This window comes from Hippichthys cyanospilos, chromosome 8, assembly GCF_059441005.1.
Source record: "Hippichthys cyanospilos isolate Australia breed blue-spotted pipefish chromosome 8, RoL_Hcya_1.0, whole genome shotgun sequence".
Classification (NCBI taxonomy): domain Eukaryota; kingdom Metazoa; phylum Chordata; class Actinopteri; order Syngnathiformes; family Syngnathidae; genus Hippichthys; species Hippichthys cyanospilos.
Window position 1 is genome coordinate 3,021,033 of NC_142376.1, and position 20,392 is coordinate 3,041,424.

Consider the following 20,392-nt stretch of genomic DNA (forward strand, 5'->3'; position numbering starts at 1 on the left):
AGAATTTTTTTTCAATGAATGAAAAACATTAAATGCTTTACTATGAATAGCAATAGGGTGATGTTGTACTAATTTGGACAGTATTAAAAAAAGAATCATGAATTTGAAGTTGTTACAAAGTTATATAAATATAAACTTTTTTTTTCATGTTACGAAGTGGAATACTATGTTTTTTTGTCTCCCCTTAAAGGCATTTTTCCCGCGTCATGGCATCAACAACTGTCAGAGACCTGTGAGGTTGGCTGAGTTTATGTTGTTTTGCCTCCCTCTTCAGGTGTTTTTTCCTGCACTGCAACACGCCACTAATGGCTGCATAATGTGGAAATGAAACGAAGAGAATGTGTTTTTTTTTTTAACTTTATCCTGAAGTATTTACACAGAAACAAGTACAAACATATCTTTCCTATTTTCCCCCCTTTCTCCAATTGACAAATATTGTAAAAAATAAAAATATCATCAGCTTCCTGGTAGGTAGGAAGTGGTGTGGGGGAAGGAGGGGGGGGGGGGTGAAAGGGCAAAAAAGTAGTCTTAGCATCTTTGTCAATGTTCATCAACTGCTTATGTACATCGGTATTTACATTCTACAATCCCATACAGACCAGAACTTTCACAAGGTCAAAGTTCATCACTGAGGGTTGACCACCTCGACCTAGACGGGTATGGCTAGAATGATAATACATGGGCTGAGGGGGAGGGGATATAAATATTTGTTTAGGGAGGAGAGAAGTTTGTCAGATGGCTGGACATACAGAAAATACTTTTTGAAACTATTTTTTGTTTTTTTTATTTCAGCTGGTACCAACCAAATAAAACATCCACTCATTCATTTGTGTCCACTGTCGTGTCCATTTCGTCTCCGCGAGACTGTGTGTGAATTCTACCCAAACACATGACCTCACGGGTAAACCGAAGATCTCCTCTACTGAGGACACTAGGAATAAGTAGGTTCACCATAATGAGTCAAAAGATAGACAAAAAAAAAAAATGTCCACTACAGTGGACATAAATGAATGGGCTGGGTCTCAGTAGGATATCGGCAAGCGTTGGAAGTCACCTATGCGCAATTTAGATATCAAATTTGAGCTAAATGCCGAGTTGAGATGGTTTTGGCTTTTGCATCATATAACGCTGGTTAATGAACTTAAAGGGATAGTCCACTTATTTAGCAATTTTCAACAGTAAACCTATTATAATTTGCCAAAATATTTTTTTCACGTACAATCTTTTTAGAAGCACATTTTGCCACTTGGATGCAACTGCAAATCAAATGCCAAATGATCTTGAGACAACCCCTCGCAGCTCATCTTGTAAAGGTCACATGAGCATCAGGTGAGCCGTGATTGGTCGTAGCTCATCCTTGCGCAGAGGTGATGTCATTTTCAGTCGACCCCAAGGGGCAAAATGTGCTTTCCAAACTATTAATTGCAAAGTAATAATGGAAACATCCTTGTACTCATCCAAAGCCCAGTTAATGTAACAGTCCAGGTAAAAAGGGTCTTTTGACGTCTATAGCCGTCAATGGCAGTGAATGTGTTAATAGAGACAAAATGTTTGCATTTTGCTGCTGAAAATTGCTAATGAAAACTTGGAAATAAATCGCAATGATCTGGTTTATAGAGAATGATGCTATCGATGAGTAAAATGTAGCTGTTCCAGTATGTCCAGCCACTGTGCTGTTCAATGACCAAAAAAAAAAAAAAATCAGACCCTAAAATAAAAGGAGAGCATTACATTAAATTAAAATGTCCTTATCATTTTTTAATGCACACAGTAATCCACATCTGCAAGGTTAAAATTCATTGTAAAGCTATTTACTACGATGTCGAATTTAAATAATGTAAAACACACACGGGCGCGCTAAAACCTGCCTAGATTGGGCCACTGTCACTCTCAAAAGAGTTCAGAGTTCATTCAAAGCTGATTCGGAAATCATAAAAGTCGAGTATAAAGGAGAACTATTGAAAAGGGCGATGTAGGAACGTAAAGTCCAAAATACATGAAGACCAACCCCCCCCCCGCCACAACCCTTTGACATTCGAATGCAAATTTGAGGGCCAGTGAATGCATGGAGACATCCTTGCAACATGCGTGAAACTGATTGTTTCTTCATGCTGACGAGGAAGATAGACAAAAAAAAAATAGAAATAAAAATAAAAAGGGGGGGGGGGGGGGGAGAACCGTCCAGGAAATTTCATTGGTCGCCCCTTGTCGACGTTTCAAAGCGTTCCCCCGCCCCGAAGGGCGGGCGAACGCGCCGCAGCGAGCGCCGGGCTTTGGTCGGGTCGTGTGCCACGCGCCGTGCGCGGCCCCCTCCCGTGTCCCCGTCCCGCGCGGTTCTGACCAGAGGCAACCCGGCACGTCCCCTTGGGTGTGCGGTCGGCGCGTCAGTCTTAAGAGTCTGCTGTGTTAGCAGTGCTCCAGATAGTCGATGACCCGGGAGATGGACTTCTGCCCCGTGGTGCCCACCGCACACTGGCAGACAGAAACCACAACACAATCAGACGGCAAAGTGTGAGGAGTTGCACATGGAATCCGACGTACGGTCCTTGAATCGCTAAAAAAGATGTCGTTTTCGAATTGAGAGCAAAGTAATTAGAACGTGAAGCAACTCTGTGGACTCCTGCCCATTTTGTTCATTGTAACTTTAAACTAGTCCCCAGTCGCAGCAAATACATATTTTGTATATATTTTTTCATTGCTATAGTACAGATGCGTCCAAACTGCAGGCTGAGGAAAATTGAATAAATCAATTTTGACATTTCAGGTTTGCTTACAATACAATAAATACGATACTCCATAGTTCTAAACTATGGTCAATGTTGCATCCCTTATACAAATATACTCACATTTTCTTTATTTTTCTGATCTTATATTTAGGTAGGTCACACAACAAGGTGTCAACAAGAAAATGTGGTCCCAGAATGAGATGAAAAATCGCTGCTTTAAACTAAGGAAGCTGCTAGAAAAGTTCTAAACAAAACTATCAACCTTAATCTGTAAAACCGAATAATCGTCGATCCCCTGGTAGGACCGAGAATTCCAAAATGTGTGTACTCACAGTGAGGTTCATGAAGTTCAGGAACTTCTTGAGCATTTCCGTCATGATGGAGAAATCTCCTTTGGGGAGGTGTTGTCTCACAGTAGTCACGTTCACCTGCCACACAAACACAAGACGACTCAGCAACATTTTACATGAGAACATTGTCAGGAATTCATGTTAAGTGCTTTGTTATGATAAATGTTTGAGTAGCAGGCAAAGTTGGTACCGTTATTTTGTTTGTTTGCCGTATTTCTCCTGGTACAAGTCGAGTTTTTTTCCCCTCATTTTCAACCCCCGCATTAGAAGGATCGACTTATAAGCACATAACTCAAAACAGACCATTTCTACCTATCTGTGCTTGAATAACATTAGAGTACAAAATAAGTAATTTGTCATTCAAAAGGTCTAAAAGGATTTTATTTACCTCTAATTGGATATAGTATGCATCCGTTTTAGTGTTTGCACAGAACATTGCAAATTGCATGGAGAATTTTTTCATCTGACTTTGACGCATTATGAAAAGGGAAAGACGGCTTGACTTTTCTCCTTCAGCCCTTGGACGTACGCTTGAACAAGCCGGAATGGACGCCGGCAGGTGGGGGCGAAAAACAGCGAAAAGCAACCTTCCACGCTCTGATCTCACAACAATCGTCACTTGGGTAAAGGAAGCTCGGGGGAATATCCCGAAAGTAAGACCTCAGTTTCAAAAAAATGTAAGGTGTCCGAAGATGACTACCCGTGGAAGCGTAACGAGCATAACGTCTGAATTAATTACAATGACGCTTATGGTTTTTAGACAAATTCTTATAAGATATAAACTAAAATTGTCAAAAAAACAAAGCATTGAAACTTCAAATGATTTTCCTGTTGCATTCGCATCTACGCGCACGCATACATTGCCTCGCACTTTTGTATCGTTTCCGCCCAACCTGCTCCCCCCATAACCGCAACAGGATGTTATACCGAGTAGAAACGCCACTAAAGGTCCCATAAATGTGTCATTTTAAAAACACACAAAATGTGTTTTGGATTCAACAGCCATGATCTACGTCAACCACTAAGGTCAGGGGTCGACTTATACTCGCGTTTTCGTAAAATGCACTCAAATTTCTATGAGCAAAATGGGTAAACGGCATCCTGGAGCAGAATTGTGTTTCACTGAAGACGTTGCGCTAATTTCGCCAACAACAAATGCCATGTGTGTGTGTGTGTGTGGGTGTGTGTGTGTGCGTATGTGTGAGTACCTGGCTGCCTTGGCAGAGGCATCCGAGCAGCAGAGCCGTGTAGGAGGCCACAATGCTGTCCTCCATGTGCTTGCCGGCATGCTGCAAAGCTTCAGTAAAGCAAAAAAAAACTTACGTTTAGCAGCCGCATCACTTCGATGCAAGCGAGAAGTGTAATTCCACACATAGTGGGCGAAAGGATGAAAATTGCAGGAAACGCATGATTGCCACCATTGAGGCTTTCTATAATCGTTTTTGGCCTGACCTTTTCACAGTGTCAAGCTGCAGGAATGGTAATAAGTCATTAGCGGAATATTTCCGCAACACGAGGAGTGTTTGCTGTCAAAAGTCGGCGGATGGCTGACTTCAGCTTCCCTCAGCAAATGGAAGACTCCACTTTTAGAGGGGTATGGAGGGGGGCGCAATTGTGGGGGTAAGCACGGAAATCAAATGTCTGATAAATACGTTTCACAAAGGACTAAGAAATCTGAAAAAATCTTGGGGAGGATGAAAATGAAGGATTTTGATGACTGTTCAACAATGATTCTGACCGATGACGCGGAATAGTTGTCGATTAATTTGATAAAAGCCTTCAATTTTCTCCAAAACTGACAGTGTCAGCTATATGTGTCTTATACAGTGTATAAACAGAGTTTCAATTTTGGGGGACGAAAAAATAAAATAACTTCGTCGCCAGGTAAATTCTTCAATGTTTACCTTTGCATTCCAGTTCTTAATGTGTTTTTACGACTGAAGTATGTATAACAGCCTGTTTGAAATTTTGATATGCTATATAAATGCAGTAGCATCTATTCTATGCACCTTATAATGCGGTGCGCCTTTATGGAAACAGTTTTCAAATTCAGTGAACGTGCACCTTTTAGTGCAGAAAATAGGGTACATTATTCAAAACCGCTCTAGCTTCAAAGCAAGCATCTACCTTTGTTTAGGTCCAACTCTTCATCCTCCTCCTCTTTCTTTGGATTCTCCGGTTGGGGCTGGTTGTCGTTGGGCTCGGCCGCCACCCACTGGATCTCCCCCATGGTCTCCTTCCACTCGCCGCTCTGGTCCTGGGGCTTGGGCGCCTCGCTGATCAGGTCGTCCGTTTTGGCTTCTGCCAAGATAGCGGCGCGTTCTCTCTCCAGGAAGAGCTAGGAAGGCAAAAGACGATGAGCACAAATCCCGGGCAGTGATTCTTCCCTTCTGATCCTACCTTCACCAGGGCGGCCAAAGCGCCGGAAGCCCGGGGCTTCTCGGCGCCGTCGTCTTGAGGCTCATCTGTGTTCGACGATTCAGCCGTCGGGTCTACCGGGTGAGTCAGGCTGTCCTCCAGACAGAAGTTGTCCATGCTGTACTCCATGTCCACTAGATAGTGGCGGTTTCTGGAGCTGTACTCCACCAAATTGATGAGCAGGCCCAGACCCTGGACAAAAGAAAAAGTAGAAAATAAGAATTCCAAACCATACAAAAACACATTGCTAGAAATCAATACATTCAATTTTGACGGGCTTACCAGCACTCGAACATCAAAGCGCTGCTCCTGTGGGATGAAGCGCGGAACCCGGAGAACACAGTTCAGCGACGTGACAATTAGCTTATCCTGCTCGCCCGTCTTTGTGCTCCCCCATTCTGCAGGGAAAAAACAAGGTGACTTAGACACTTAGACATACTGATACTTGCAAAAATTCTGCTTAAGTCTCGTTTGCAAACTGCTGCATACCCCGCCAAAAGAAAAAAAAAAAAAAAAAAAAGCTGCATTCCCCACCAAAAAAAGTAATTGCAAAGTAAGCGATTCGTCTCATTTGTCTATATTTAAAAATGTAGTCCATGCACATTTCAAAAGTAAAAAATATGCATTTGATGTATAATTAAACTAAGAAAAATACATCTAGCAGATGCATTATTTCATTTGTTTGCATATCTGTCAAGTGAAAAAAATATAATATACAATAAGAACAAAAGGTTTTAGCAGAATATGTGTTTGCATCTGGAAAAAAATGTTTTTTTGACTTTTCAATGAAAAACAAAAGTCAGCTAGGCATCAAAGAAAACACAATGGTGAACAAGGGGCCTTATCGCAAGCAATATTTACCGTTGTCATGCGTGAGGTTGAGCAGCACGCCGATGACGGCCCTCATGCAGTCCTCCACGGCCTTGCCCACGTTGCTGAAGCTGCAGTGGGGCAGCGTAGCGGCGCCCGGCTCTGCCGACAACGAGCTGTTGTTCAGCGCTCTGCTGTAGCGTTGGATCATATCTTCGCAGCAGCACAGCGCTCTGCGGACATGCGTAAAACGTTTGTAAACAACCCAAATTCCAACGCGAAAGGACTTTCAAAACGCGCTCGACAATTTGGGGCGCTCACCTCGCAGAGGAGACGATTAGCTGTGACTCCTTGTAGGCGATTAGGTAACCCTGGTTTTCCGGATTCTGTACGGTCACCTGTCGGGGATATCATTCGAGTCATTCGCTGCCATTGACGGCAATACACGTCAAAGATCCATTTGCTTGTGCAGGGAATAATAAATGAACCAATTCAATGCAAGCCTCCTGATGGGAATCGGCTCTTAAAAGGAAACAGTTTATTCATGAAAAAGTTTATTTACCAACGTCGATGTTTTCAAATGGATTTTCAACATCTATCGTCGCTAATGGCGGCGAATGAGTGAAAAGTACAAAGGCAGAAGGAAAGGCATCTCCTGTAAAACTGGATGAAGCAACTTACACTTTCAAGCACTCTCAAACAGCGTTCAGCTCCCCATAAAGACGCTACCAGGTTCTCCTTGTTGTCCTCTTGGCTCAGGTTCTGCACGCACTCTTTCACTACACAAACGACACCGTGAAGAATGAGACGGCGTGATTGGCACGTCCCGACTTTGCGGCTCTTATAAGTCACACCGCAAAGTACCTCTAAAACTGGATTTACACTGCCGGTCCGAGTGGCCATTTCCGATTTAGGGCTTCTTTCCGATATGTTTGACTGTCTACTTTTTCATGAACATTTCAAGTGACACATCTTCAATATGGCTATCTTTACTCCGTGACACAGCAAGGCCCAGCCACAAGGCATTTTCACGAGCGCAACCTTGGAATTACTGGACTTAGCAGCATCAGCAGCTTTCCCCACATTCAATGATGGACACGCCATATTGACTGTAATTGTTTATGCTCGCTGCGGTTTAGAAATGCGCTGGCCGTTTGTGTTGTTTGTGCAGACAAGGGTGAGAATAGCAGATATTAGCGCAAGTATGCAATTGATAAAGTGACTTATTTTCATTTTTGTCTGTGGAACGAAGCCACAGCAAAATCGCACATTTTTGCTTTCAAAAGCTCTCAGTCGCATAAGTGCTATTTAGCTGTAGCAGCGTGATAAAATTCACCCAAAATTACAGACCATAAAAACAAGGAATAGGCCGATTAACGATGATACATTATTTTGGCAGTGGCCCCTTTTTTTTTTTAATTAAAAAAAAAAAATCTAACAGCCAGTAATAGAGTAATTTAAAACGGTGTTAACTTTACTATTAGATAAAAATATTTGATTTAAATCAATAAGAAATTGTGCTGAACCTGTGAACACAGCACGCTTCGTTTTTGTTTGAACTGAAAAGAATGATCAATTGTAACATTTATATTTGATACAGCCCATTGGCACACACGAGTATCTGGTTTTTATACACATATTGGAGACAACTGATTGCTGTCAGAAAAAAAAAAAAAAAAAACATTTTTAAAAAAACATGTTTTTTTTGCCTCTTTATAATGCTATAACATATGAGTTAGTCAAATGAATTATGTTGTCCGGTTGAATGTAAAACAGAGTGAACATTGACATATACCTTTGTCGACAATGTGGTCCAACCCCCCCAGTAGTCGCAGCTCTTCTTTGAACCAATCACCTGCTCTTTTAGATGTCAGAGAAAGCAATGTCTCCATAGCAAGGTGGCCCGTCTGTTAAAAAACAAAACAATAAAGTCAAGACCGCGAACCTAACGGCCATCCCTTCCAGCGACGCATGGTAACGCACCGTGATGTTTTCCAGATCCAGGTGTTTGTTGTGTACCGTTTCGCACAACTTCCGGATCTTCTCCTTGACCTTGGCCACCTCCTTGGCGGTCAGCTGGTCCTGGTGGGCCGAGTAGTCCTGGTCTAGCTCCAGCAGCTTGATCATCAGCTCCAGACAGGCGCGGTCCAGGTCCATGTTGAGGCGGTCGCGGCTCAGGATGTACATGAGCGCCGCCGTGCACAAGGCCAGGTTCTGAAAAGGTTGGGATTGAGCCCGGAAACCCGCAAGAAAGTCCAAGTCATCCCGGACTCGCTACTCACCGGGTGCTGCGATGAGTCACTGAGCATTTTGAAGACCTGCGCCACCTTGCCTCTGGCACGCAGATGCATCCTGAAGCTGGGCATGGCACACCGCGTGGCCAGGCTGATTATACTGCCGCAAACAAGGAATGACACAAATCAAACTTGTCTTTGCACCTTTATCTTGCACAAATATGCCATGACAACACTCAGTTAAATGTTAAAATCAGTGGTTCTCAACCTTTTTTCAATGATGCATTCCTGTCAAATTGTTTAATTTTAGCAAAGTACCTCCACAACCAGCGCAAAGCACTTGAATGTCAACAAAATCTTCAGGTGTATGCTTGTCAGCCATTCCAGAAGATTAAAAAAGACCATTTTCAATTACCGTATTTTCCGCACTACAAGTCGTACCTAAGAGCCTTAATTTTTTTAAAAAAAGCTGATGGTGCGCCTTATAATCAGGTGCGCCTTATATACGGATCAATATCGAGATTGGGATTGGTAGATGGGGAATGAAGTGACAAAGTAAGCTTTACCTGTTTCTTTTGCGTGTTTACAGTTGAACAAGGTTGCTCATAGTGACATTGAGTTATTATGCTATTGAGAGAGAGTTATTATTTGAGTTATTGTTATTACTTTGAATATTACTATATTGTGATTGAAAAACTTATGTCAGTAATTGAGGGTGAGCCTTATATATGGAAAAGGTTTTAAAATATGTCATTAATTGAGGGTGCGCCTTATAGTGCGGAAAATATGGAAAAGGTGTTCTTTCGAGGATCACGCTTCTAGGTTTTATGGAATGTAAACCTTTTTTTTCTTTTGATGAGCTTGTAAAAGGAAGGCAAAGGGAAAAAGGGAAGAAAAAAAACAAAACACTTGACATTTTTGCAAGGGGAATTGTTGACATTATCCTCCCTTTTCCAGCATGAATCTTAATGACTAAATATAAAAACCCTCGCAGGAGACAGGCATAATGCAAGTGCCTTCACGAAACGAAGCTCATTGGCGCTCTAATCCTCAAAACCTTATCAAAACGCTTTGGAGCCTTTCCAAGAATGCTCCTACGCAGCGTTATGAGTTTTGGCAGGAAGTGCCAGTCGCTTTGAATTGACCAACGTACGCCGACAAATGTTAAGTGACAAGCACTGGCACCGTTCAATCAGTTTAATGAGCTACTTGGCACTCATAATAAACCGGAGCGTTAACGCATCACAGGCAGTGTTTATTAAAGAAAAAAAAAAAAAACTGAAGGCCAACTCAGCGTTTTATTCCTGTACTTACCTAAGGCATCTGGTGTTGAGCGGCTGACTGCTCTTCAAGCCCGTCTCCAGGTACTCAAAGTCGTCTGTGAACTCTTGATTCTCTCCAAACTCCACCACGTCGTTGAAGTGCTTGACGTGCTGCACCACCGTGTACAGCTGGGAGAAGGCGTACCAGGTTAATTACAGCTAATTGGCAAAGACCAAAAGCGTCCTCGGGGAATTGCTTATTCCTAGTCTTTTTCCAGTCTAATGGCGCCATTAGCAGAACGGGGGAAGGTGATACACCTTATGGTGGCAGTTGGCGAGAGTGGCCAAGGGACCCGCTGTCCCACGTGATGGATTTACTTTAATTGCTGCACGAGCGGTGCGATTGCTTTCCTTGGCTTCGAGCGACAGATAAAAGAGAATTTTCAACACAAAATCAAGCGCTCGCTCAAGTCAGGAAACCTTTAGGACTCGAGCACTTTTTTTTTTTCTTTTTTAAGATGAAATTGATTTGTTGATGTTTGCAAGCTTCTGCCAAGACCTTTTGATATGAATATATGCATAGCCAAAATTGATTATTTGAAATAGACATGAAAAGAGAGGGCATAAACATATAAGCAGGAGAAATTCTCATAATGGCAGTTTCAACTTTCAAAACGCATTCAGTTTAGAAAGTTGTTTCAGGCCGTCTATTGAAGATCGGGGCACTCAAATATTGAATTGAAGCTTTTTGCAAGACCCTTTAAAAGCCAGGAATTTTGAATCAGTATTCATAACACAAGCCCCCAGTGGTTAGCATGTCTGCCTCACACTTGTGAGGTGGAGGTTTGGATCCTGACTAAATTGTCCTTTGCGTATATCTAAATGCCTGTTTGGCTATATGTGCTCCAGGCCATCTGTAAGGTCTGCACCTTTTTGTTGCGATTAAAAAAAAAAAAAACCTGATTTTTCTCCAGCATTTCGTCCCTCATGAGCTTCCGTAGCTACCACCTTCCTCTCATTTCCTTCACACTCAAACCAAACAGAAGGCTAGCGCAAGATGCCTACGGCTCAAGGAAGCGAATCGTTTGCTTTAAAAAGACGGCAGTTGCATTGTCAGTGCCAGACGTTTGTGTTGGCGGTGACAGACGTGAAGCAAGTACCGCGGCCCGTTTGTTGGAAGCCCGTTGCAACAAAAGGCAGCTGCGCAACACACTTGTTTCAGCAACTAAAACAGAGGCCGAGTATGTAAAACGTCAAGCTTTGCGAGGGTAACGAGATCAACCTACAAACTCCCGCTAAAAAGCAGCTTAGTGCGGACTCGTTTACACAACGACTAAGTTCGGGGAACGATGGGGGGTGTCCACAGAAGCGGTCACGTTGCACCTTGCTAAAGATCAAGCACTCATACATATACACAGTGCAAAAAAACTGGGGCGCATTTGTCACATGCAGCCTCAAGTCAGCGGCAGTGGATAGGCTGCACTTACGTGCCAAAAAAAAAAAGCGGCGGGGGCAAGAAGCACATAGCTCAGGTCTTGAATAGAATAAAATAGAATGACTTTACGTCGATCGCATCACCAGCATTGCACCCCAACTCACCTCCTTGTGCTCCTTTCTGCACTTGAGAGCTGTGACGATGTCCTGGTTGGGTCGCGTGGGGATGGTCTCTGATTTAATGACTTTGGGCGGGGGCGGCGGGGCTTTAAACAAGCCGTCATCTTTATGGGAGTTGCTGTCCTTGCCGCCGCCGCCACTTCCGTCGCTCGATAAGACGGCCTGGGGAGGAGGAAGCGGGAAAGAGAAACGGAACTCAGGCGGCGGCCACAAAATCTGTTTAATGACATGTCCTGACAATTTAACGCAGCTGAATAGTCTGTTAAGCACACAAGTCCTTAATAAGTGCTTTTAACAGATGAGGTAGTGCAAAGTTGAGGGCAACTTTTGCAAATCCCCGTTGACAAAATGCAATTTGCTAGTCCCTGAGCAAACATTGACTCGCGTGGGGGAGGAGGGGAAGATTAAAACACGGCATTTTTGTAAATGGAGGTTCACTCTCAGGGCAAACAATTCCACTTGAAGCGAAAGAGACTAATTAGAGCAATTAAAAGCAGAACTGTTGACTATTGAGAGACCAATAAACAATATTCCGCCTTGTGCTCACGGGCCAACGGGGATTTGCGTAACAAATGGTAATGATTCCATAATGCGGCGTTCATTGTGCGCTAAACCAAAGACGCGCGCATCTTCATCATCTCCGCGGCGCTCCTAAGTGCCACGTGATGAATGCTCGATGCGGTAAAAATGAGAGTCAAACGGAATTCGTTGAGCGGCGGGGAGACTGCGGCTCACCGGGGCCGTTTGCGATCGCGAGAGGGGCGGCGCCGGGATCTCTTCCGACTCGGGCTGGTTCCAGTGGCGAGCGTTGTACACCGCTTTGGCAGGGGACTGTAAGACAAGAACGGATGGCTTCACTTCACAAATATCGACGTGCGGCGGAAACATCTCAGTCATACAATTCAGAACGAGAAATAAATGAGCGGTGAGCATTTAACAACCTTCAGATTCAGATCTATTATGTTCTATTCTATGGAGCAAATACGGCACAAATTGCGCATCGTATGACTAAACGTTTACAGTAATCGATTCCATCATGAGAGGAACGACAGTTACGATGTGGGCCTTGACAAAAAACAGTATTTAGTGTTCAAATACTTTTATAATGTGTTTAAATTGTGTTTTAAAAGTTGAACTTAGTTTAGAAGCAAGTGAGAGATGAAAGTATATCACATCCCTTCTAAAAAAAACGGGTTCACTGCATTTTTTTTCTACGGCAGAATCATATTTTACTTCAAAGCCAAAGCCAACAGCACTCAACTGCAATAAATTTCAAAACTTGGCCAAACAACGCCACTGACGCACAGTCAAAAGAAATTCCCGACTCCCCGTTCATGTGACTAAAGCGCTGTCGCGCTGAGCGTAAGCTCCATTGTTGTAAATTAACACAAAGCGAACGCATGAACATTGTACAACAAGAAGCCCGGGACGTCGGCGGCGCGACGCTAGTCCCCCCGAGCGCCACAAAGCACTTCCTGAAAATGACAAAGAGCGCCGTGCAATTATATAACACGAGAGCACGGTAGGTTTCAGTGCGCGCGCGTGAGGCGTTGCAGACACGCGGAATAAAAAAAAGACGGGCCGCAACAAACAACCTAAAGCAAATACAGAAAAACAAGTGAATGCGGCGCGGTAAACTGGAGCAGAATAATTCAAACGATGCTGCCCATAAGGTAATATTAGCGACACACATGCTTAAGCGATTTGTTCATGGGTTAACGCGGCGCCCTCGCAGATTCAATGAGGTCACAAGAGACGAATATCGCATGGCGGCTCACAGACCTTTTTGGGGCCGCTGAAGATCTTTTTGAATCCGCTGCCGAGCTCCTTGGACTTTTCGCTTTGCTTCCCTGAGCGTCCTTTTTGGCCCTCGATGCCACCTGGACTGGAGTCGTCGGAGAAATCAAAATTGTCTGCGGGAGGAACAACGGCGATGATGGTTAGTGACAGTAAGATCACGGGTCATGTGACCCTGTAGCGCCTTAACCATGAGCACGTTTGTCTGCTGCGGAGTAAAAAGAAAATGTTAAATGGAGGTCGTTTTAAATGCCATGTCTTTGTTTTTATTGCCTTTTTTTTTGCTAGTTTTGCCAATTACAGCTAGACATGGCCTAGTAACCAGTTTGATTGTTTTTTTTTAGGAGACTTCTCATCAGGGCACGATACGATTGGCTGCTTGCAAAATTGAGTCAACAGGCTGCGTCTGAAGATTTTTTTTTTTTTTTTTTCCAATTTCCAATTGAAAGAGAGACAGGTCTATTCTAAAAAAATAGCTCACCAGTTGAAGGACACTGACCGGCTAAGAAAAATGAAAATAAAATTGTTAACATGTATTTATTCAACCTTAACATGGAACACACTTTTTAATGTACTGAAGATTGAATTTAGTTTGGAAAAGAGACTGCGCTCAATTCAATGAATGAATGAATATTTCAAAAAGATTTTAGAGTACTAACATTAATACTTTGATACTGCAATACTTTTGCACACTTATCATATTTTCTAAATCTAATATCAGCCCATGTCAAATTACAAGCTAAAGATGTCACAAAAAAAAAAAAACTGAACTCATCAAAGGCCAGAAATGCTTTAAGCTATTCAAAGTGGTTAATATCACCCCCAATAAAGTCTTTCAGTGTTCTTTTAATGCATAATATATCTACACCGAGTAGAAGAGAAGGTTTTATGTGTTCACTTCCAGGCAAATGCTTTATGTAAAAAAATGCTCAAATTGGTGTGCCACACGATATAGTTGGAAAATGGATAGATGTAATTTCACACTTGGGCGTACAGCTGCAAAAATCAATCAACTGACAACTCACCGATGATCGAATTAAATCGATATTCATTTGTAAGGATGGTTTCATAATTTCCTGGCATAATTTAATTGAGAACCGTCCAAATTCCCAGCCCCTCAGCAGTAAATACCATGTGATTTCCGCAGACTTTTCGGTGTTGAATCAAAGTAAACGTTTGCAAATATTTACCCCGGAAACAGATGAGAAACATTTGCGGTTTTGTCTGACATTTCACGCACCGGAATCTTAATTAGACCACGTTTTGCCATTTACCCAGTCAATTTGAAATAATGTCCCGCTTTCTAACGACAGAAATGAAAAACGATCGATAGCTGCACGAGGGTGCGTATAATCCTGGTTTCCATTGAGAGTGGCGGCTGACCTGTATTGCTGCTGGCCTGGCTGTCCTGGGAGTCACTGGTGTGGGGGCTGTCCACGCCGGAGCTGAGCGCGGCCAGCGCCGCCGCCGCGGACGCCTGGGCCTTCTTCTCTTTGACGTGGGGGCTGTCGTCGTCGTCACTGTCGCTCTCGCTGAGGTCGTCGAAGCCGAAGTACTTGATCTTGTAGCTGCTCTTCCCCCCGCCGCCGCCGCCGCCGCCGCCTTCGGGGGCCCCCTTGCCCTCCTGGGCCTCCTCGTCCTCGAAGCCGAAGAACTCCAGCTTGGACTCGGTTTTGGTCTTCTTGGTTTTGACGCAAGCGGTGCGGAACCTAAAACATATGGTACGGTGTGCCGATTGACTAATTCACTCGCACTGATTTTACTGGGCTGGCAGTGAATGAGCTCCTGCTACTTATCTCTAAACGCGATTGAAGATATTTAGCTCGATCATTGCCAATGACGGCTATAGACCTCAAAGATCCGTTTTTGCTGGGCTGACAGTAGATGACTTCATGCTACTTGTCATCACATGTCATTGAATAGATCTTGATTTATTTATTGATTTTTTTAATCAGTAAATCAAGATCAAATCGGCCATTTTGGGCAAGAATATTCAACTCGATCCCTGTCAATGACTGACATCAAAATGTAAAATCATCAAAAAGTATTTCATGGCTGTAGTAACAACCAGTCACGGCTCAGCAGTTTTGAGAGTTTGGTCACGCGACTGCCTTGAGCAACCGTGATGTCCTCTTCAGTCGTCAGCGAGCGGCAAAATGGCCGCCCCCTGTATGAATGAAATCAGGCGGCTTTTGCTGCTTGTTCCATTTACAAGTAAAATAATATTACCCATTATATTGTATTCAAACTAATGAGGTTGTGCAAAACAACAAAATTTGGGGTTGAAAGCTCACGGACGACTTTTTAAAGAACCACGTGAATTACGCTTCAGTAACCCCCTCCCCTTTACCTCGGAGTTCTAGGTTGCACATCCGACTTCTTCTTCATCTGGCCCAGGTCCCCGAGGTCGGCGGGCGCGGCCGGCGCCACCAGCTCTTCGGCGCTGCGCTCAATGGAGTCCTGGATGGTGACGTTGCACACCGACACGCAAGAGGGGTGCAGGACCGTGTAGTCGCGGACCCTCCCGCCACCCCTGCCGGCGGGCTTGGCCGCCGCCTTGGCGTTGGCCGCGCTGTTGCTCGCCGACGCGGAAGCGACGCTGTTGGGTTTCACGGGAGCGCTCTCCCCTACGGGGGTAGCATCGGCGTCGTCTTCGGGTGATATCTTGTTGGATCGACCGCGCGGCTGGTATTTCTTGCAGTTTGAGGCTCGGAGGGTGAACGGGGAAGGGGGGATGTTGTCCACCGGTTCCGGTTGAGGCTCCTGCTCCGGGTTTTCTTCTGACGCTAGTACCTCGTTAGATGAGTGGGCGGCGGTCTGGAAATTGGCGCTGCCACCCGGAACGACGGCGGACTGCGCAACGACAATTTGAGGAGCGAAAACGGTCCTCTGGGTCCCTGAGGAGTTGTATGCCGAGGGGGCTGCGGCGTTTGAAAACGACGCCGCGGACGCCGGCGTCTGGCTGCTCTCCGGCGCACTTTTGCACCGCGGCTTGTTATTTTCCACAGCCTTGGAGTCAACTGCTGGCCTGCCTGTCAACAGACGATAACACAGGATTATTACAATACAGCGCCGGTCAACGAATCCAATTTGTTCGATTTATTTGTCGTGTTGAAACAAAAATATAACCTAACCGTGAAATCCAGCTTTTGCACTAGTGGCAAGATGGGTGATTTAGAAAAGACGTTTAAAATAGTTACTAGCTACCTAATTGTGGCAATTGAGCAAGTTATGAACGTTACATTGATCTAAATTTTAATACACATTATCTCAATATTTTGCACATAAATGTATAATCAAGGTACCGTATTTTCCGCACTATCAGGCGCACCTAAAAGCCTTAATTTTTTTTTTTAAAGCTGATGGTGCGCCTTATAATCAGGTGCGCCTTATATATGGATGAATATTGAGATTGGGATTGGTAGATGGGTAATGAAGTGATAAAGTAAGCTTTACCTGTTTCTTTTTTGTGTTTACAGTTGAACAAGGTTGCTCATAGTGACGTGACAATGAGTTATCCTATTGAGAGGTTAGAGTTATTATTTGAGTTATTGTTATTACTTTGAGTATTATTATATCGTGATTGAAAAAGTTTTAAAATGTCATTAATTGAGTGTGCGCCTTATAGATGGAAAAAGTTTTAAAATATGTCATTAATTAAGGGTCCCCCTTATAATCCGATGCGCCTTATATTTGGAAAACATCGTATCTTGAACTTTTTCGTAACGAGAGATAATATTTTTCAGCAGAGGTGTTTTGTAACCTGATTTTTTCGTAACGAGAGGCGTTCGTAAGAAGAGGTACCATTGTACTTTACAGTGTTTAATGATAATAATCGCCAGCGAGTGGGGGCGTGAAACAACAATCATTAAAAAAAAAAAAAGTTTCCCCCCACCCTCCCAGAAAGGACAACATTTTCCAACACAAAATCACCTTTCACGTTAAACCCATTTAATGTACTTACTTGCAATTTTGTCTGTCGCACCGGCCGTACTCTGCGCAGCCGTAGCGACGACGGCCACGTTTTCAGCGACCGGTTGGGTCGGGGCGCCCTCGTCGATGCTCATGGACTCGTCGTCGCTGTCGAACCCAAAGGGGTCGTCCCCGCTGTCGCTGTCCTCCATCCGCGGCCTCTTGGATTGCTCGCCAGACTTGACATGAGGTCTTTTGGCCCCCAGCTGAGCCTTGTAGGTGGTCTCGCCCCATTTGGTGGTCAGGGTGGGCTTCCTGTTGGAGAAGACTTCTTCGAACTTGGAATTGGCCTCGCCTCCTTTGCGGTTGTACGTTTTACCAAATCTGGATGTCATAGTGCTGGCTTTGTTACATATTACCTTTGACCTGAAACATAAGGGTGACATTGTTGTTACAGTCAGGTCCATAAATATTGGGACAGGCGATGCGTCAAACATTTTGTGGCATTTTCACAAAGAATCTTTTGTTTATATTGTAACATGACTACAAATGATTTTACAAGTAAAACTAGGTGAGTACGTTCAACCATTATGATAAAAACGAACAATAACACACTTTTGAGAAGATATGGAGTAAATTACACAACCAACTATTTAAATTAAGACTTTCCCGTTCCAAGAACGCTTTTCTTAAAATTCTATTATATTTCCTATTTTCCTCATTTTCAACTTGTAATTGTAGTCATAAAACTCCTCCAAGAGAGTGTACTTGATCTCAGAATTGACCAAAACTTGGTGACATTACCCGCCTACGCCTCGGGAATAAGATGTTTTAATAAATCTAATTTCTCGCGGTATTACATTTGGGCCAACAGACAGAAGTAACAGAAATGCACTTTCGATGTGATCTTTTACTCATGTTGATCTCATGTGCAGTATTTTGACCATGTTGTCACTACTCGGGTCAAATTTCAGCTTCCTAGGGCACAGGTGTCCAACTGAAGGCCCAAGGGCCAGATCTGGCACGCCACCTCATTTTATGTGGCCCGCCAAATGTTGATTAGGACTTCCAAGTCTCTGTTTTTTAAAAAAAAAAAGTTATTTATAAGTTATTTTAACTTTTTCAAATTCTTCAGAAACAACAAGCATGGTATTCGGAACCGAGCCGCCTTTTGAACAGATTTTCAAAACTAGGCCAATGCGTGATGATCATACTTCAAATTTATTGTCATAACAGTCCTCCAAAAGAAACTACAAAGTGGCCCATGATAAAAATGAGTTTGACGCCCCTGCCAGCGTTTTTACTTCAATGCTTTCCCTTTTACGATATCAAAGGATTGGACAAACTACTACTAACACAGCCATTGGGCAGTATGTTGACATGTTTTGGGTCATTTTTTTCACCATCTCAAAAGTATTTTAGTCCAAGGGATGGCGCAGAGCAGCTAGAATGAAAACTACCAGGAGTTCCAAACTGAACTTTGACATAATGTCACCATCGGAGTAAAATTTCAGCTGGCTGGTGTCTTCTTTCCACGCTTTCGCTTTGATGTAGAAAAACAAAGGATTCTCCAAAATACTGCACAAGGGTTGAATTAAAAAAAAAAATCGCTGTAGGTTGGAGGGAAATTTGAGGTTAATAAATAAAGTACTAGTGGTATTGGTTTATGATATCCCTGACAGCTAAAGTATAAAAAAAAATGGAGTATACTCATCGTGGTATCGGTCAGGAAAAAGTGATATCGACCACTTCTCCCAATGAAATAACAGACAGCTTTCAACACGTTTCCGTTCCTCTTTTAACGGCCGACGATTTAAACTAACGCAGTTTTAAAAAACCCAATTCCACCTCGATGTTTTTTTTTAATTAAATTAACTTCGATCCAACTATGAATACGGCAACGCTCCGTGCGGGCCAGCGGGTTGTAAAGTTCACATAAAGTTAGCCGCTAGCTGTTAGCAACGAGTGCTAACTGCTAGTTTAGACATCGTATGCGACCACACAAAACATTTGGGATTTTACCTTCGAACCGCGGCATGGCCGCTGAATAAAACAAAAGGCGGAAACGGGTTTAAGTAGAGAAAATAGAATTTAAATAAGCAGTTCGGCAAGTACTATGTGTTTACCTTTCAACTCCGGCGAAGGCTTGTTTGTTAGCCAACCGGCTAGGCCCGATCCCCCAAACCAAGCGGATAAAGTCCGTCTCACCGAGTGCAAACAAGGCCGAAAACGAGTCCCCCGAGCAGTATTCGCACCTGGGGATTCGCCGGTGAGCGAACAAATTAAGCTCGCGTGTTCAAACGCGCTCTAAATATAGTAGATAATCCCGACTTTCGCATTTTGGAGCGCCGCTGGCCGCCATTGAAGCATCCCCTCCCCTCCTCGTTCTGCCCAGCCACAACTGATATGTAATGTGGGGCCAGGCTAAATGTAGCCAATCAGCCGCGCGGATACTTCTAAGCGATGCAGTGAGGTCACTATTGATTGGCTGCGAGGAAAATTTAAACTATAAATACACGATAGGGGGTGCTAGAGGACTGCAAAAGATTTGAAATTGAGTTCGACGTCTACATGTGTTGGAGTTCATTTTTTTGAAGCAATTCTCTCGTCACTGCGTTAGTGTTCAAAATATTAATATTATTCCCTTATACACGAGTATTTATTACGTTGCACCCGCCAAATGTAGTTCGTTTATCATTGACGTTTCCTTTGTTTTATTTCGATTTTTTTAACCATGATTCCACTGGGAAGTCAAATGGCGTACAGCGTTCCCTCGCTACACCGCGGTAGTGTTGTTCACCCCCCCTAAAAAAATATTTTTGATGTAGTACTGTATTTATTTTGCCTGCAGTACCATCTTTAAACCACTGAATGTCAGTATAAGCCCCTATTCGTCTTCTTTCTGTCCCTTTTCCAGCAAAATATCACCTTTGACCCCGCGCAGCCACAAATATCTTAAATACTTCAGATGACAACACATGCTTGTGGGCTACGTGAAACATCAAGTATTTCTCCGAGTGGATGGAAGAATAAAGTACGTAGAGGTGGCGGGAAGGCCATCCAAACGTGTGTGGTCACTGGTCAACCAAAAAATGCTGAGCTGGGTGGACTCTCAGCTTTTGTTGTTGCAGAGCCCCTCGCCCGAAATGCACAGCAAGACGAATCGTTAGCAAAGCTGAATATAAACAATGTTTGCGCACATGCATGAACACAAAATGTTTTTCTTTCAAACGTTACGGTTCAGTATGGTTTACACGTTCAAAGGGACT

At 43.6% G+C, this 20,392-nt stretch overlaps 1 protein-coding gene across 1 annotated transcript; it reads right to left on the minus strand.

Moving 5' to 3' along the window:
- Positions 1 to 1,737: 1,737 nt before the first annotated feature.
- Positions 1,738 to 19,505, minus strand: wapla (WAPL cohesin release factor a). The gene is made up of 20 exons (XM_088421752.1): positions 19,250 to 19,505; positions 17,176 to 17,549; positions 15,562 to 16,243; positions 14,595 to 14,920; positions 13,197 to 13,327; positions 12,150 to 12,245; positions 11,400 to 11,576; positions 9,853 to 9,989; positions 8,587 to 8,698; positions 8,288 to 8,518; positions 8,100 to 8,211; positions 6,986 to 7,083; positions 6,626 to 6,702; positions 6,356 to 6,537; positions 5,777 to 5,892; positions 5,477 to 5,686; positions 5,204 to 5,414; positions 4,285 to 4,373; positions 3,059 to 3,154; positions 1,738 to 2,472 (listed from the first exon to the last, which is right to left on the minus strand). The coding sequence occupies exons 2-20, from the start codon at positions 17,516 to 17,518 to the stop codon at positions 2,407 to 2,409; spliced, it is 3,492 nt and encodes a 1,163-aa protein (XP_088277878.1). The 5' UTR covers positions 17,519 to 17,549; positions 19,250 to 19,505; the 3' UTR covers positions 1,738 to 2,406.
- Between the last annotated feature and the right edge of the window lie 887 nt (positions 19,506 to 20,392).

Excerpts from the sequence above, each read along its gene's own strand:
- wapla (XM_088421752.1), bottom strand. The coding sequence starts at position 17,518 with ATGACATCCAGATTTGGTAAAACGTACAACCGCAAAGGAGGCGAGGCC. Across the intron at positions 14,921-15,561 it reads GTGCAACCTAGAACTCCGAG|GTTCCGCACCGCTTGCGTCA; the intron begins GTAAAGGGGAGG and ends CATATGTTTTAG. Across the intron at positions 8,699-9,852 it reads CTCAACACCAGATGCCTTAG|TATAATCAGCCTGGCCACGC; the intron begins GTAAGTACAGGA and ends TGTTTGCGGCAG.